General features: G+C 35.1%; 1 protein-coding gene across 1 annotated transcript in view; it reads right to left on the reverse strand.

Annotated features, from left to right (window-relative positions):
• LOC131572874 (metabotropic glutamate receptor 8) overlaps positions 1–16776 on the reverse strand; it is a 305043-nt gene that overhangs the window by 156018 nt on the left and 132249 nt on the right. The window contains exons 3-5 of the mRNA XM_058826282.1: positions 13921–14056; positions 13293–13447; positions 12172–12309 (exon numbers count right to left, since the gene is read on the reverse strand). Coding sequence (XP_058682265.1) covers positions 12172–12309; positions 13293–13447; positions 13921–14056 — 429 coding nt within the window. The remainder of the gene's footprint in view (positions 1–12171; positions 12310–13292; positions 13448–13920; positions 14057–16776) is intronic.

Genomic DNA, 16776 nt, shown 5'->3' on the forward strand with positions numbered 1-16776 from the left:
GTTTTGAGCCCTGAAAACCATTCAGCCTCCACAGTCACTAGATGCTTCCCCTCCACCAAAGCCTTCCAGCTCACATAATTTCACAGCTGGAATGGTATCTGTGTCCACACAGCTGAATGCATTCTTACCCCAATAAGCAAGAATTTTTCTGTTGTATGGCATGCATACTGCGAAGTTAAAAAAAGAGCTGATTTAACACCCGTCCGAGGAAAGTTTGTTGATCAGAAACAGGGACATATGCTCCATTTCAGATGTCATCATACTGCCAAAAATCAGTCTTTCAAAAAAGCTGAATAACCCATCCCTGTGATACATGTGCAGTAACTCGTTAAAGTTTTCTGCCTTTTTTTTTTTCCCCCCCAAGGGATAACAGGCCAGTATAAAAGAAGTGGCAGAAATGTTCCAATTTTTGGAAATGTTTAAAATAAAAAATTCTACAGGAGCATTAAATTTGTATTCTTCACAGTGTTTCATTCTCTTTTAGGAAATAATATATCTGGGTTTCAGGAAATGCATAACTGTTATGTAATGAGTTTACGCAGCTCCCGCCTGACATTCTACTTCTACAATAATATCTTTGATTTTGAGGAAGAGGTCAAATGCCCAATTTAGATAGTTTCTCCTGAAAAATAGCCCTATAGAAGGATAAATCCATTTTCCAGAGACTTTGAAAACTACTGGACATCAATGTCAATGTTTTTATCTGTGTGATTCATCACAATCAGTGTGTCATTCATACGATCATTATTGTCTCCGTCAACTGTATGCTAGATATATATTTACTGTTCATGCATGTACTGTACCCAGTAAAATATTATATACTGCTCTGATGAAAAATATTTTTTTCTAGGTCCCAAATCATACATTTTTCTCCTTCTCTTAAGCTGTACACTTATGGAGAGGGCTTGTAACAGAGTTACACTTCACTATAGAATGTAGTTCCATTACAGTAAATATACTTCCTATGGTAGAAATGGTAGAGAAAACCAGGACTATATTGAAAATGGGACTGTTGCATTTTAGAATGGAACCAAAGTTTGAAACTTTTGGTTACATGCATATGTTTTTTATGTAAGATAACACACTATAACATTTTCATTGTAATATGGTTTATTTTTATTTTCTTTGAATTGCAAAATGGACTGGTTTAATTTCAATTCCAAATGCCAAAATCCTTTTTAAAATAGGAGATTGATCTTCTTTGCAGCCCTGCTTCTCAAGAGGATTTCCTGAATAATAAATTAAGAATAAAGGTTTTGACCCTAATTACATTTTTCCTGCTTTCCAAAATAGGCTCTTAATATGTAACACCAGTCATTTAGAATACTTTCCTTCACCTAAGACTAGGAACGAGGGAGAAGGGACTGAGAATGGCTCTCCCGTGGCCTGCCAGTGCTTGCCAGCACAAAGAGGCCCAGCCCTAAGGCCCAAATCCACTACAATGAGCTACACAAAGATTACAGACAGGACAGGGCATTGGGAAAGGCAAAAGATTTGGCTCCAAAAGTATCCTCTGTAGACCTGCATAGGGATTAAGGGAAAGGAGATTTTATACGGGAGATTAATGCGTGCTGAGACACATACACATGCATGCTGCAAACCATGCTAACATTTAGGTCTGTATGAATGTCAAAACCCAAAGAATAGGGTTATATCATCATCATTTGATCAGAAAGTCAATCACATACAAAGCTGAAGAGCAAAAAACCAATGAAAGGTTTTAATAACGCATCTTTTTTCAATAATTCACGGCTCTCTAGAGAGGTATAATAAGAACACAAAGTGCAAACACTTAGTATGGCTATTCTCTTGTGGAACTAGCTATGGAACATTTCTCCATGGGTAGAAAATATATTTAAGACATTCTTCACATAGTTATAATCATTCATAAGATCCTTGAGCTGTGAAATGCTCCTGAGTTCAGTGCAGTCCTGCACAGATGCAAGAGGCCCCCATACAGCCCACCTTGCCTGACTGGAGCTGTATTTCTAAATATTGCACAGCGATTTATTTGAATGCATAATTACACCTGAAATTCATGATCATAATGTAATTAATTCCTCACACTGAAATAAGAATTTTTTTAAACTAGCATTAAAAAGCTTTTTTCTTTTAGAAGTGAGAACTTTGAGGAAAAAAACAAAAATAATCATAAACTTGTTGATAAATGAATCAATAAACTGAGCTGTAGAAAAACGTATATAATCTTACAAAAGAGTTACTAAGGACTTGAGCATCATTAAAATATGATTGCTTGATATTTCACATAGCCACATTTCAGGAAAGTAAGTATAATAATGAAGCATCAGCCAGAGATAGTGTAAATGACCAACAAGAGCAGAGAATACCAAGAAGAGAAAGGATGCTGGTCTTTTTGTGAGTGAATGCTCCAGACACAATTTGAAATATGACTAAAGATGAGCACCTTTGTAATAACCAACAATATATGCTCAGATCAGATACACCTTTCTAAATTTGAAAAAACAATTAAATATATAAACTAAGGAAAATATTAATATAGGATTTTTATAAATTATTATTTAAGGAGTACTGTAAAAAGGTGAGGAAGGTGATAAAACCTTCATAAAACCTTCATTCATATTCTAAAAACACACTTTTTTATAATGTCACATATATTACTGGAAGTAAACATAAGGCATTATGTTTACTTATGTTAACGACTCCAAAAGCAAAAGCCAACCTGATTCAATACTGTAGTGAAGGAGGTTACAAGAAGTTTTAATTCTTTTTTTCAGAAGAGACATTCATGTCAAATGAGGAAAAAATAAATAAATGTATCTGTATTTATATATACGTACACTGTGGAAAACGGACCCTCAAACAGCAGACCAAAAGAGTAATATGCATTGTAGTCCACTCTCACAAACAATTTTGCTTTCATTGATACTAGAAAATTTCAGAATATAATATTGCTGAGATCAAATTTTTGGTTGGCTACCCTTTTCATAGGATGTTGAAATTTCTTGTCTCTATTTCAAGGTTCTGTTCAACTTGACTACAAAGCTCCACTTATTTTCACCCTGCTCATAAGATCTAACTCTTGTCTTCTGAAGTGAAAAGCAATGTAGCTTTCCTTCTGATCATTCCTTTAAAGCTTTTCTTATCCTACTCAGCCTTTGATTACTGACCGCTCTGTGATTTCCACAAAGAATGAAGTTATTACTCTCATTTGGGGGGCCATATCCTCTCAAATCTCATAACTCTTCATATCAATAAAGCAACACTCATGTACAGCATTGAAGATCTGGCCGCTATACATCCTTTGTATTTTATCTCTATGAAACTAAGTTGCAAAATCTTTGGTCTGGTGTTTCAAACCTTCTGGTCTGGTGTTTCCTCTATTATCATCATAAATTACATGTAAGCTTTCTCAGAGGAACAGGTAAAAACATTTTAGATAAAATGGAAAGTGACCTTAAAAAATTTCAGATTTCTATATGCAATACAAAAAGTCATTTCTGAAACTGAAACGACTGGACATGGTGGTGTTTGGTCAAAGGCTGGACTCAATGATGGTGGTGGTATTTTCCAACCTTAATGATTCTGTGATTCTAATATATTCTTCACAGTGATTCTGTGAATTGCAGAGATTATACTATCATTCTTCAAACCAGCACTTAGAATGCTCCTAAAACTTCCACTTTCAGAGACCTGATCAACTTTTCAAAATCTAGAAGGAATAAAATGAATTTGTTTCTTGTTTGCTGTAGTTTCAAAAGCCACAGTCAATTTAAAAAGTTACCTTGAAGTGCTTCTGGTGCTGGAAATTATTTGTTCATTTCAATATGAGAGAGAGAAATTGTTGATCTACCTGAGAGTCTTTGAAGAACTGTTCTTTCTGAAGTATGGCTCAGGAAAAGGTCTACCAATAGTCAGAATCTAGCACAAAAAGTGAAAAAGCACCCATATTTTCTGAGCCAAACAATGCTTACGGGGTCCTTAAATTCCAGTGGATGCCTACAAACAAGTTGATGATGTACAAATGCATCTCTCTTTTTCTTCCTTATTTGAAATAATAGAACAGGAAAGACTGTTCAACAACAAAATCTGAAAAATTCAATCTCTGCCCCAAATATATTATATTCAAGCACATGGGAAAGTAAAGAACAGATTGGATGCAAGGGAACCCTGAAGAGCATGACCTCAGCACACCACCTGCCTCATCAATGCAGAGCTTTGAGGGCATTTGGATCTTCTAATTCTGTGGGGTCAGGTGGAATGTACGTAGTGCACAGACTTTCCCTTTCACTGCTTTACATTTTAACAAAGTAAAAAATCAACCAAGACCACTTTTGGCTGCTAAAACTTCAGTAAATGCTGAAGTGAGAGTAGAAAAACCCCAGAGCATTAAACACCAGTTATCTATTGATACAACCAAAGGTACCACTAAAGGAAGCACACCTCATTCCACAGTACTGCGTTAATGAACTGAAAGTAATTTATTTTCCACAGGGTATGCTAGATCACAATACCAGCTGTATTGTCTGAGTGACAGATCACATGCATTATGTAGATTTATCAAATATTTTAAATCCTTAATTTCTCTGTCTCCTGGTATCATCTCTTCACAGCATAAAAGGATTTCAGCCAGAATAATTAAATATTTAATTTTTCAGCAAAACCTAAGTATAAAATAGAAATGTAAATGTCAATCTTTTTTCAAAAGTAATTTTAAAATATTTTTGCATAAGTCCACAGGATATTGCATCCTTAAAATCTGTGGTATTATCAATAAGAAAATGATCAAATATTCAGATCTGAATATTTTCTGATAATCTGTGTACAGAGGACTGTCATGTATTGACTGCCCTTCTGTTTCTATGTGTGAAAGTACCTGTAAGAATGCAATATTATTTCTAAACATTTAATTAATGGAGTCATAATTAATATAAACAAATATTAACATTATCACTGGGCTCTTACAGGAACTGGGAAAGAAGATAGCTTTGTTGAGAAAGTGATGATCAGTGCAACCATGGAATGGTTGCTTTGAGCAATCTAAAAGTGGGACACCTGATCCAATTTAGTCATCTAGGACTATTTGCAATCTGTAAAGAGAGATGGGCATCCTCACAGGGTAAGTCATACCAGTCTAAGCAGTTTACTGAAGCATATGGAGGTGGCCTGCCAGAAGTTGGGGAATTAAGTAAATCCTTTGTCATGAGCTCCTTCCAAGTTCAAGCCCTAAACAGGTGTTAGTGCACAATCCAAATCATTATGCCCAGTCATGCAGTTAAAGCAATATAAGCTCCATATAATAAATATACCCTTTTTCCCCTGTACCCTGATTTTAACACAAATTAAGGACACCTGTGCTTCTACCTGACCTTTCATAAGAGCCCTTCATACAAGAGCACCTAACTCAAATATCAGATACAAATAATATTCTGGAAATACTGAACTATAATTGGTCATTTAATGGCTACACTTGACCATTGAAAGCCAAATTCTGACCTCCTTTCCTACACTGAAATATACTAAAGTTCATTGTGTATGTCCCATCGATTTTGCAGGGACTACTTTTGCAATAAAATTTTATTTCGTAGACTTAAAAACATCTACATTTGTTTACAGGTGACCAGTCTGAACTCCCTTCCACAGAAGATGAGCAATCACTTATAAATCAGGGACATTTCATAGGTGAATAATTACTCAATGTATTGAAAATACTCAAGATATAAAAGCAATCCTAGGTATTTCCGTTGCTACTTGATGAAATGATGAAATAACTTGTTTCCCCTTACGAATTATATTATAAAATTAATATAATTATTAAAACATATAGTTCTACTTCTGGTATTGGTGTCATCTAAGATCAAATAAGTTGAAATGCATTTTAATATCAAACATAATTAAACAGTAAAGAGATCACAACAGGAAGACAAACTATTTCCTTTGTTTTACCATCTGCTTTGCCCTTTTTATAATTTTATTTTTCAATTGCTTATATCCTGTAAATCAAGTACTAAGACAGAAAAAAATGTTTTGTGGGAACTTTTGCAACAGTTTATTTTGCAAGTCACTCCATATTCCCTCAAAGTCTTTTGTGTCCAACTGATGTGATTGGTAGCAAAGATCCAACAGCCAGCTTGGCTCCTGCCTTATGCTGCAAATTCGACTTCTGTGATTTTTATGAGATTACTGTTCTCACACAAAAGAGCAATAGACATTTCAGAAATATAAATAAAATGTCAAAAACTACTTTTTGTTTATGCAGAAGACACTTTTCAAATGGGAATCAAGAAAATGGCAAGCAACAACAAAAGAATAGAAAGAATAAGAATTGCCCTTTATAACACTTATGCCTAGGCATCCCAGTTACAACTCACAAATCACAAAGAGGGAGAGCAACATCTATTTCTGTGTACTCCAAAAGAGTCCCTCCTGAGACTTGGTGTCTCTTGAGAATTGTACTAAATTCATGTATCTCAACTGCATCTCTGCTGGTTTTCTTAATTTTCTGTAGGTCTCATCAAGAAAAGAAAAGACTTTAGGAGTGATTTGATGGTAATGGAACCATTACTCAAACAAAATAGCAAGTCATTGTACCTCTAAAAGATTCACATTCTGTTTTTCAGTTTGTCCTATAAATTTTACAGAATGTGACTGCATACACATGAGTAAATTTACTTCTTTCTATTAATATTTTTAGGGTCAATTTTTATTTTGAAGAGGTTAGTTAAGAAAATAAATTGTATCTCTGCAAAGTTCCTAGGTATGCATGGTTTTTATTATACTGCACCTTGACTTTTTTCCAGTGAAACAAACAGCTCATTTTGGTAGAGCAAATTGAAATTAGGCTAATTGACACAGGTCTCTCTACTTTTGAAAACTCTTCCATCTTTATTTTTAGCAGCGCAGTCAGACATTATAGACAGTTAAAGGCTGATTAAGTTTGCAGAGTAGTTAGAATTCTAACTATACAAAACAGGGGGAAGACTCCTTCTGTGGGGATGTACATGAAGAAAATTTATAATTAACATTTTTGTTAAGGTTTTATGAAAGCACCACATTACATTGATGTTTTATTAAAGGAGCCCATTTTGCTGTTCAAAGACCATAATGGATGCCTTTAAGGGATTCTGTGGGCAAAATCCAGAACAAATCTCAATGGAATTGTGATTCTTTTGTCAAATTTGAAGCTGAGGCTATGATATTTCCCATTAAAATGATATTGTAAGGAACTTCATTTCATGTTCCATTTCTGTTTAAGCATACAAACACAAACACATATGTACTTATTTATATAAGTATATTTATATAAGCACACAAAAACACACAGACACAAATACAAAAAGAGGACTTCAGAAACTTTTGTTAGCTTGAAATCAAATATTAGCAGTCTGTGAGGTCAATGGAAGCAAGCCTAAGTAGATTTCATTTAATTCTTACCCTCTCTTTACCCTTCATTATTAATGCTGCTTTCTTTTACTATCACTGTTTTGCTTTTTCTGAAAGAGTGATGTTGCATATTGTCTCTATTCAATGCAATTATTAAAAGAGTATTCTGCAATATCTTTGTTTGATTTTCAAATACTTGTATTCATACTTTTGTAGCTTTCTTAAGAAAGACAAGACCTAGAAATCTACAATAAGATGGCACTGACAAGTAACAGCTCAACAACCAAGAGCTGGAGCTAAGAACAAGTCTGGTTAGTATTTCTAAGTAATGATAAATCTTCAACTACCAAAAACTGGCCCACTGGTAGAGTCAACTGGGAGGCTGAGGGTATGGAAAAATTTCATGTGAGGACATGAAATTTGAAGTAGAACAAAAGTCACAGAGTCTCTGCCATCTCCTGCAATAACCATGCAAGCCCTTCCTCTTGAAGAATCATCAGGAATCAAAGGATGAATGAATACTGTCTCTCTTTACAGTTTTCTGCTGGGGCACAGGGATGAGTGAAAACCTTTCCATCTCCTCACTTCTCCTCCCCACAGAGGACCCAATGCTAGAGAAATACTACTGAAGATCCCTGAAACAATCATGTGTCACTAAAGATGTTTATATTGAATGTAGAAAACCTACACTGTGAATAAATATGTAACGTAAGGCTTCTTATAACCTCTACATATGATTTAATCTTGGTAGTGCTCCTTTTCCATTTTATTGTAGTAAGACAAAAGAGTTTTCTCTGCAAATTCCTTTCTTCTTCCCCAAGTAAAATAGTTTAAGGGTAGTCATTGAATTATTGGTTCATGCTTACTAAGTTAATGGCCCAATTTGATTTTTTTTAATTCCAGAAAAGTCAAAACAAGAAATCTCTAATATTTTTCAATGAACTATTCTAATATTGAGGATTTGATCAATGTACACTCACATTCAGAAACACACAGAGCTAGCTTCAAATCAATAGTGGCAAAAAAATTACTTTTTCAAAGTTTAGGTGAATCATTGCTTTCTGTAAAATGGCAAAAATCAGAAAAGAAACAAACAGGCAAATTCAAAAGAAACATTACTTTATGTATCTCCAGAGCTAAATTCTTTTAGGAATAAGAAGCAACAGCAACCACAAATAAACAGGATTTTAAAATTCAAATAAACTGTTCAAGTTATTACAACGGTAGACTGATAGTCAGTAATGTATAAGAACAGAAGAAAGTAAAAAGGCTTATGCCCTTGTAATTCTTAATCTTAAAGGAAGATAAATTCCTTTCAGACTTCCAGTGCTTAAAAGACTGTTGATTTTACAGTCTTTAACAAAAGAAAAGAGAGAAAGGTTTTTCACTATTAAGCATTTTCTAGTATCTTCATAGGGAAAAAAAATGCTTGAGATTTGATTAGATCAGTAGCATCCTCACTGCAGGTAGCAAAAGTTTAAAGCTGTGAATAACTTGACTAAATAGAGAACACAGATATCAGGTTTGTTGTTGGGAATTACAAATGTTATATGAGGAAAAGATTCAAGAACCTAAGATAAACAAGAAGGCATAATAAAATACATCTCAAGCCTGAGAAAACTTTATACATATCAATTTGCCTTTTAATATCATTGCAGAGAGAGATTTTCAGATTGTGGCTATATCTCGAGCTTTTGGATTTCTTTCAGTGTTCCTTCTGCCTACTGACATCACAACATCACAGAATCACAGAATCATCAAGGTTGGAAGAGACCTTCAGGATCATCTAGACCAGCTGTCAACCTGGCACCACCATAATCACCTCTAAACCATATCCCACAGTGCCGCCACATCCAGACACATCTTGAGCAGTTACACAGACAGTGACATGATTTACAAATTGAACTCGTGGGCAAAACACAAAGAGAATCTTTTTTCTGCAGTGCCCAGCTAAAAATACAGGAAAATTAGAATAAATGGTATTTTTATGTTCAGTCTTCAAGTTCTGAACTAGGGATGGGAATACAGAAGGACAGAATCACAGAATGGGCAAGGTTGGAAGGGACCCCAGTGGGTCACCTGGTCCAACCTCCCTGCTCAGGCAGGGTGATCCCAGAGCACAGGCACAAGATTGCATCCAGACAGCTCTTGGATATCACTAGTGAGGGAGACTCCACAGCCTTTCTGGACAACCTGTTCCTGTGCTTGGCCACCTGCACATGCCCTTTAAGGATTGAGCTGAAAATCAGAACTGAGAAACTACACATAAAATATCATAGAAAACCCATTGCAAGCAAAAATGGCAATGGGGAAAGGCTGAGGTCCAAGGCTTTCAATATTAAGTAATTAACAACTAAATGTAACAGTTCTTATATTCTTATTGAAACTTGAGGATTCATTAATTTTTTCACTTACCACCATTGTTTCAGACCAGATTTGGCCATGAGGTAATGCCTTTTGCTTCCCAAGGAAAAGACAAAGTCATGGGTGGGATATTCTTTAATTTTTAGCAGAATTAGATCATAGTACACATTCAACTGTTTTGTGGGCTCTGGTATGAAGAACCAGACAGGATTTCATTGCTTTTTCTCTTTTGTGCACAAGAGGCCCTGACAAATGAACTGGGGTGTGTCACAGTATCATCTGCAATTCTCTGAGTCAAAATTTGGCTAGGGGTCATTCCCCCCATTCTCCACCTATAATTTTACTTAAATCACAGGAGGTTTATTTTGAATTTACTACCACCACCACCATTCTTGATTTAGTTTACTTAGAATGAACATATTTTGGGTAGTTTTGTTACCCAATCCTTTAAATTTGAGTTAGATAAGCATAGGGATCGTGATGAATTGCCAGTTTGTGTCAGGTCTGCTTCTGTTCAAATGGGGACTCCTATTGTGGCCCTTAAAACCACTTTCAAGTGGTTTTAGTCAAGAGTCCTATAGATGCTTCACAGAAGAATTAAATTTTTTTCCCCTGCCAATTAAAATGCATGTCCAACTGTCATATGAGACCTCTCATGTCTTTGTTCCATCACTTGGAACCATTTAACTTTCTGGTCACAGAAAATATGCTTTATTTCTATTTTAAGTTTCAGAGAACATACCATAATTTTTCTTTTCATGAAACATGCAGATAACTGATTCAAATTAGAAATTATTTTGGATCAAGATACCAACTATGCATTTCATACACTACTTTTCACTCGGTAATTCAGTTTGACAGATGTGATGAGGCTGAGATAAGTCATACAACCATCTGTGGTAACATTTAGAGCTTCCCAAAGTAAAACACATACACCAGTCATTCCACCTGAAGAACTTAAAAAATACCCATCTATTTTCCACTTAAAATACTAATCACAAAATAATCCCTTTCCAGACTTGGGTAACTATCCAGCCATGATTTACTGCAATATGAATCAAGGCCAAGGAGTAAAGGATTAGAGTAATGAGCTATCATTTAGCTCAGTGAGAAACTGAATGTTACCTTTTTTTGTGAAATACATGGTAGAAGACAAGGCATTGCTGAAATGACAGAGTGAATGCATGGCTCTGATATTTCTGTGTGAGTTGTATCTGTGACTTGTGAAGCCCAATGCAGTAAGTGTTTGAATAGATGGCACAATACACATACAATAAATCTGATGGTCCAGAAAGGGCATGAATGCATGTTCTTGGAGACTTCACAGTGCTTCTGTCTGACAAGCCCAGGTGCTGTGGGGTGCTGGTGTGCAGAAAGTTTGGAAGGGCACCCGTATAACAAAGGCTACATTAAAGTGTCAGCAAGCAGGCAGAAATCTTGGGACAGCAAGTGAAAAAAAAAGTTCATGTTCCATGGGGAAAATATGATTTGGTGACAGAGACCACCAGGAAAATCAAGGCATATCCCAGACAATTGATGTATGCAGTACAGCAAAACTGTGTACTGCTGTTGGCACTACTCACAGAGATGGTGGTCACAACCAGCAATGCTGGGAGTGGTGGCAGTAACTAAGGAAATGACACAAGGAGCCCTGACATAGGTAAAAATGTCGACACAAAAAGTAACATAGGCAATCTGCTGTAGCCACAGAAAGTAAAACTCTTGTAATAAACTTTTCAAGTAACAGAAAAAAAACCAGCATCTCATAGAGAAGATCAAAGCCAGCTGCTGATGTGTCTGCTGTATTAGGTGTCATGACAATTGCATCAGGGTATGATGCCTGAGCAAACAGGTTTGCAAAAACTAGTGACAATTACTACAAGTTTTTGCTCAAACTTTATAGAGGCTTTCAGTTTTATGATATAGGATCCTTCTTTTATACATGGGGACAAGTAATAAGAACGTATTGATTTGCTTTTTCCTTCATCTTCAAACACAGATTGTAAACTAAATAAGGAGTTCAAGACTTGACCTATCATCTAGACCTCAATAGTTTAAACAGAAATTTAATTTTCACTGTGTGTACTTCAGGGTTAACAATATGAAAATTACCATGATGCACACACTTGCTAAAAAATATCATATTGACAACTACAGATGGGGTGAGAGACGAGGTCATTGAAAACATAAATGGAATTGAACCACTGTCACTGGTCTTTAATAAAATCTGTACCATCATTGTATTTGTGCAAATTAACTACTAAATTTCTCATACACTGTCCATGAATTTTTTCTTCCAGTTTAAGAAAAAATGTCACACTTTTCTTACCACTCAGCAATATGCACTGAGAACCGAAGGGAGACAGAAAAGTGATGAAAAATAGGTAGCTCATTTCCTGCACTCCTATAAAAATTTTACAGATAATGTTTTACTTTCACAGTTACCTGTGCATTTCTTGATATTGCTATTTCTTTTTCCATGTGATCCTAACTTGCATCCAAAATTCTCCTCCCAAAATTCTGCAAACCAGACATTTCTTCGATTGTTAGCAAGTGTTCTGCTCCGAAAATATCTATCAAATCCTGCATTGAAGAGAAATGAAACAAGCATTAAAATGTGATATGGTATAAAAATAGTAATTTAAAGACAATATCAGATTTTTTATAAATATAAGAAAAAGTAAAAGCTTTAGGCACAAACTATTTTATGAGCACAGTAACATCTAAGGATCAGATTACATTTCAAAGCCACATAAAATCATGGGGTACCTCTTTGTTGAACAAGACATCCAGGACACCTTTAATTCTGCTTCTATTTATATAGCTTATGACACCAGTTGGTAAATTAAGATTTCTACTTAAACCCGATGATCACCAGCCTTACCCCTGCAATCTAGCTGCCATAATGAAATAGTGATTAACACATCCCATCTGGATTAGCTCCTTATAAGTATTTCCCTGTGGCTCAGCTCTCTATGTAATATTAATCATGTTCATTTTTCCTAATCAATTACCAGTTTAGCACACTTACCCAGACACTAAGAGATGTTACTATATCCAGTACCCTCATAGGAATAAGGCACTGCAAACCAATGTCCACATCATTCTCCAAGTAAGAATCTTTCTTAATACAGTAGCTTCTTAAAATAAGTTTAGGGGTAGAAAGCAGGGCACAGATCATGCTCCTCCCCAGAGAATAAGCTGATTCATAATCATTCATCCAATACTCTCCTTATTTGTCCCAAAGAATGACCAGGCTATGGTTAAGAAGCTATCAACTCCAAGTGTCATCATTATTAGACAATTACAAGATTGCCTAATTGCAGGTTCAGCATCTCCTCATCTCAATAGATATATTAAATTATTGCTGGATCAGGCCAACTCAGGTAACTTGGTTGGAAAGCTTTTCCTGAATTCCCTGTAATGAAGGATTGCATGTTTTTTAAATTATTTTTCATTATATATATATATATATATATGAATTATTTTAAATATTATATTATTATATTAATATAACTAAAGTACTTGAACTTTGACAGAAAATGAAATGCCACATGTGTCCTTACCATCTATGGATGTTCTTTTGGGTAGAATGGTTACTGCTCCTTCTGCAATCTCCTCCTGCTGCTGGACTGGTGAAATTTTTGACCCCCAGCTGTCTGAGCCAATCCAGAGGAAATGTCCAGACTGATTAGCTTTTTTGGCTGCTTCCAGTACTCTCCTGCAAGCAAACAACAAATGACCAATTAAACTAATTCCATTTACATAGAACCTGATATACCCAGCATTTATTTTGTTGATGCATAGGCCTACAATAACTAATTAATCTACAGCTTTCACAGTCTAAGGTATACTAAAAACAGCTGTAATGAACTCAAGAAATAGTAACATACAAATTAATTTGTTTCATCTTTAGCCATATTTTTCTAGCATTATTATTGGTTTCTTCCTTTTCAGTCACCAAATAATTATCTATTGGCACTGTACTCCTAGGAGCTGGGAGAAGTTTGGAACTACACAGAAAAAAGGACCAGCACACTCTATAATTACAACTCAATTTCTTATTATCAGATATCCAAGAATTTTTACACAGGATTTTATCTGAAGCTTTTTTGTTAGTTTATTTTCTACCAGCCAACCAAACATCTTTGTGAAGAGGAACATCTTCAAAATACAAAATTAGGAAACAGGCACCTAATATCATCTTCGTTTGCAAACATGATCACTGCTCGAGCATTCGGAGTTTCCAACAAGCGCTTAATGATCTTTTCAAATTCTCCTGGTCTTGGTTCCCGAGGGATTTTGAGTGACTGAGCAATGCAAACACCTCCTAGGAAAAATTAAAAGGATAAAAAAAGAATTTTAACACAGTAAATATCCACATTTCAAATAATTCTTAGCTAACCAGGCAAGCAGAGAAAGCAAGGTGCTAATCTGAGATACAGCAGCACAGTTAAAAGTAACATTATCTATGTGTTTTGAAACTTGCTTTGTACAGGCTTACACACTTCATGCTGCATTAAAGAGTATAACACAATTACCTGCTACTTTATATTTTAGGTACATTTTTAAACAACATTCTGAGGCCTGTTGTCAAGCACCACACTCTGGATCAACTGGACCAAGTTCCCCAGACCTACCAAACCTACGGCAACTGAGAGCCCAACCTTGCCACAGTACTGCATTGAACCATGGATCCACAGGTGTACAGTTACCTCATGCTCATGATGAGCTTTTTGGTGTCACACACCTCTGTCACACCTCTGCTTTATCTATTTGAGAGTATGTAGCAGAGAATACATACAGATCACTTTTAATTGCTATTCTCACATTCTTAAATTAGTTGTCTTATTTAAGAAGCTGTCATTGAGTATTCTAAATTACTAATCAGCAAATGAAAGCTAAGAAAATAAAGAAAATAAGCTCAGAGATGATATTTATATTTCTCCCTGACAGAGGATTCTGATTGAAATCTTTATATTTTACCTGTCAAGAAAAAAGGGTTGAATTCTACAGAAACTTAGTGATTTCTAATAGCTTTCAGAGACAGTTCAGGGGAATCTCTGCTCTCCAATTACAACACTGTTATCTGTATTTGAGCATGTAAGAGAAAAATTCCTTGAGCCTGCTTCATGAATCACTCAGTCCATATTGCCACCAGTTTCCAATACCATAGGTGATCTTTCTGATTGCTGATTTCCTTATTTTAATTATTTTTTTCTCTAAGAACTACTGCCTGATTGTCATTACTCCATATAGTGCCCACCAATGTTTGTTCTTCAAAGTTGTTATTCCAACCATAAGAGTCTATTGTGGGGAATCTAATCACTAATAAACCCACAAAATTAAGAAAATGAGAAAATATTTAGCTCTGATCAAAATTGACAGGTTACTAGACAAATGCAAGCAAATTCTACATTTTACATCCCTGTATATAAATACTTCTACACTGAATATTGTTTTCAATGGGAATAAGAATGTGTTTTAAAACAGATGGTTCATTTTTAATGAGTTTTAAAAGAGGTATTCTATTTTTAATGAATGCTGGTACTTATCTACTGATGTATAAGATTATTTGAGACATGTATGTTTCTTTGCATTAAATACAGTTAGTCAAGTAAAGTCACAGTTAGACAGCTGTGTAGTGTATGGGGAGGCTTTCCAACTTTCTCATCTGTCTTGTCCCTCCTATCAAAATGTTAGAATCCTGTTTTTCCAAAATACTTCACAAATTAGGTTGATGCACACCTTCAGTGATAGGATTTGAACCAGAACAGGGGTCCAGCCAGGTGAAGCTTGGTATGTAGATCTACATAAAGGTGTTACCAAGGTCTCTTGGGTAAGCCTTCTTAAGCTTAATGTATTTAATCTTTAAGCAAAAGGAACAAAATAAAGGTATATCTGAAGGTATTTTTCTTTATTCTATTCAAAAAATAGGTGAGAAAGGTTCAAAGCTGCCCCAAATCTGTCAGTGATTAAGAGGCACTCAGACAATGCACTTTATGACCTGCTTTAACTTCTTGGTCAGCTTTGATTTGGTCAGGCAGTTGGACTACATGATGATCATAGGTTCCTTTCCACTGAAATATTCTATTCTAGTCTAGTCTAGTCTAGTCTAGTCTAGTCTATTCTATGTAATATTTTAAAAATGCTGGAAATTCATTATCAGATTTTGATCTGCCTTTGCAGAATCTTGTTGACTTCAATAGCTCTCTGAACAGGAAAATCCTAAGTTTGAATCAAGTTTAGACATGGCATAAATGAAGCATGGAGTTATCAACAGCCAGTGTAAAAACAACAACTTTCAAATTACATCAGCCAGTTTTAGTCACAGGCAAGCATATCACCTTTCTCAGTTATGCATCAATTACTTTGGATGTTACGTCGTTATTTTATTCGACTGAGAAATTCATCCTATAGTGCAGGCTTGTCCTGAATTCTTCTCTGCTTTACATGAAAGAGATAATATTTGCAAGTCAGAATACCTGCCATTTCTAACAAAAATTGTTTGTATATAGGTCTTTACCATCCATAAATAGAGCAACAAAATAACATAAATAATTTACTCTTATCTGCTATAAAACGGAATATAGAACCTTTTTATGGCAAAAAAATTTCTTCACATTTTTACAAATATCCTGTCTCCCCATGATGAACAACTAATTTGCCAATAACAACAAATAAGCCTTTATAGAAGATAATCCTTCTATTCATCAGGTAATTTTGAAAATCCTGTAATGAAAAGATGGACACTTTACTGTGAAAAGCTTTAACCAATTATCTAAGCTGATATTAGGCTATAGTGATAGACATTTCAAAGTCCTTTACTTTCTTTCTTAAGTACCAGGGCTGAAATGTAAGAGAAATATTTAGCAGACATCCTGTAAATTTAACAATCTGCAATTCACTGTTAAAGAAATGCTCGAAAAAAATGCCAAGTTCTCAGATGTCCCCAAAGTCATTCAGCACAAAAACAGATCCTAAAAATGACATAAAGGAATAATTTGTTACCTCATACATTTTGTAAGTGCATTTTTCAACTAGTTCTAC

This window comes from Poecile atricapillus, chromosome Z, assembly GCF_030490865.1.
Source record: "Poecile atricapillus isolate bPoeAtr1 chromosome Z, bPoeAtr1.hap1, whole genome shotgun sequence".
NCBI lineage: Eukaryota > Metazoa > Chordata > Aves > Passeriformes > Paridae > Poecile > Poecile atricapillus.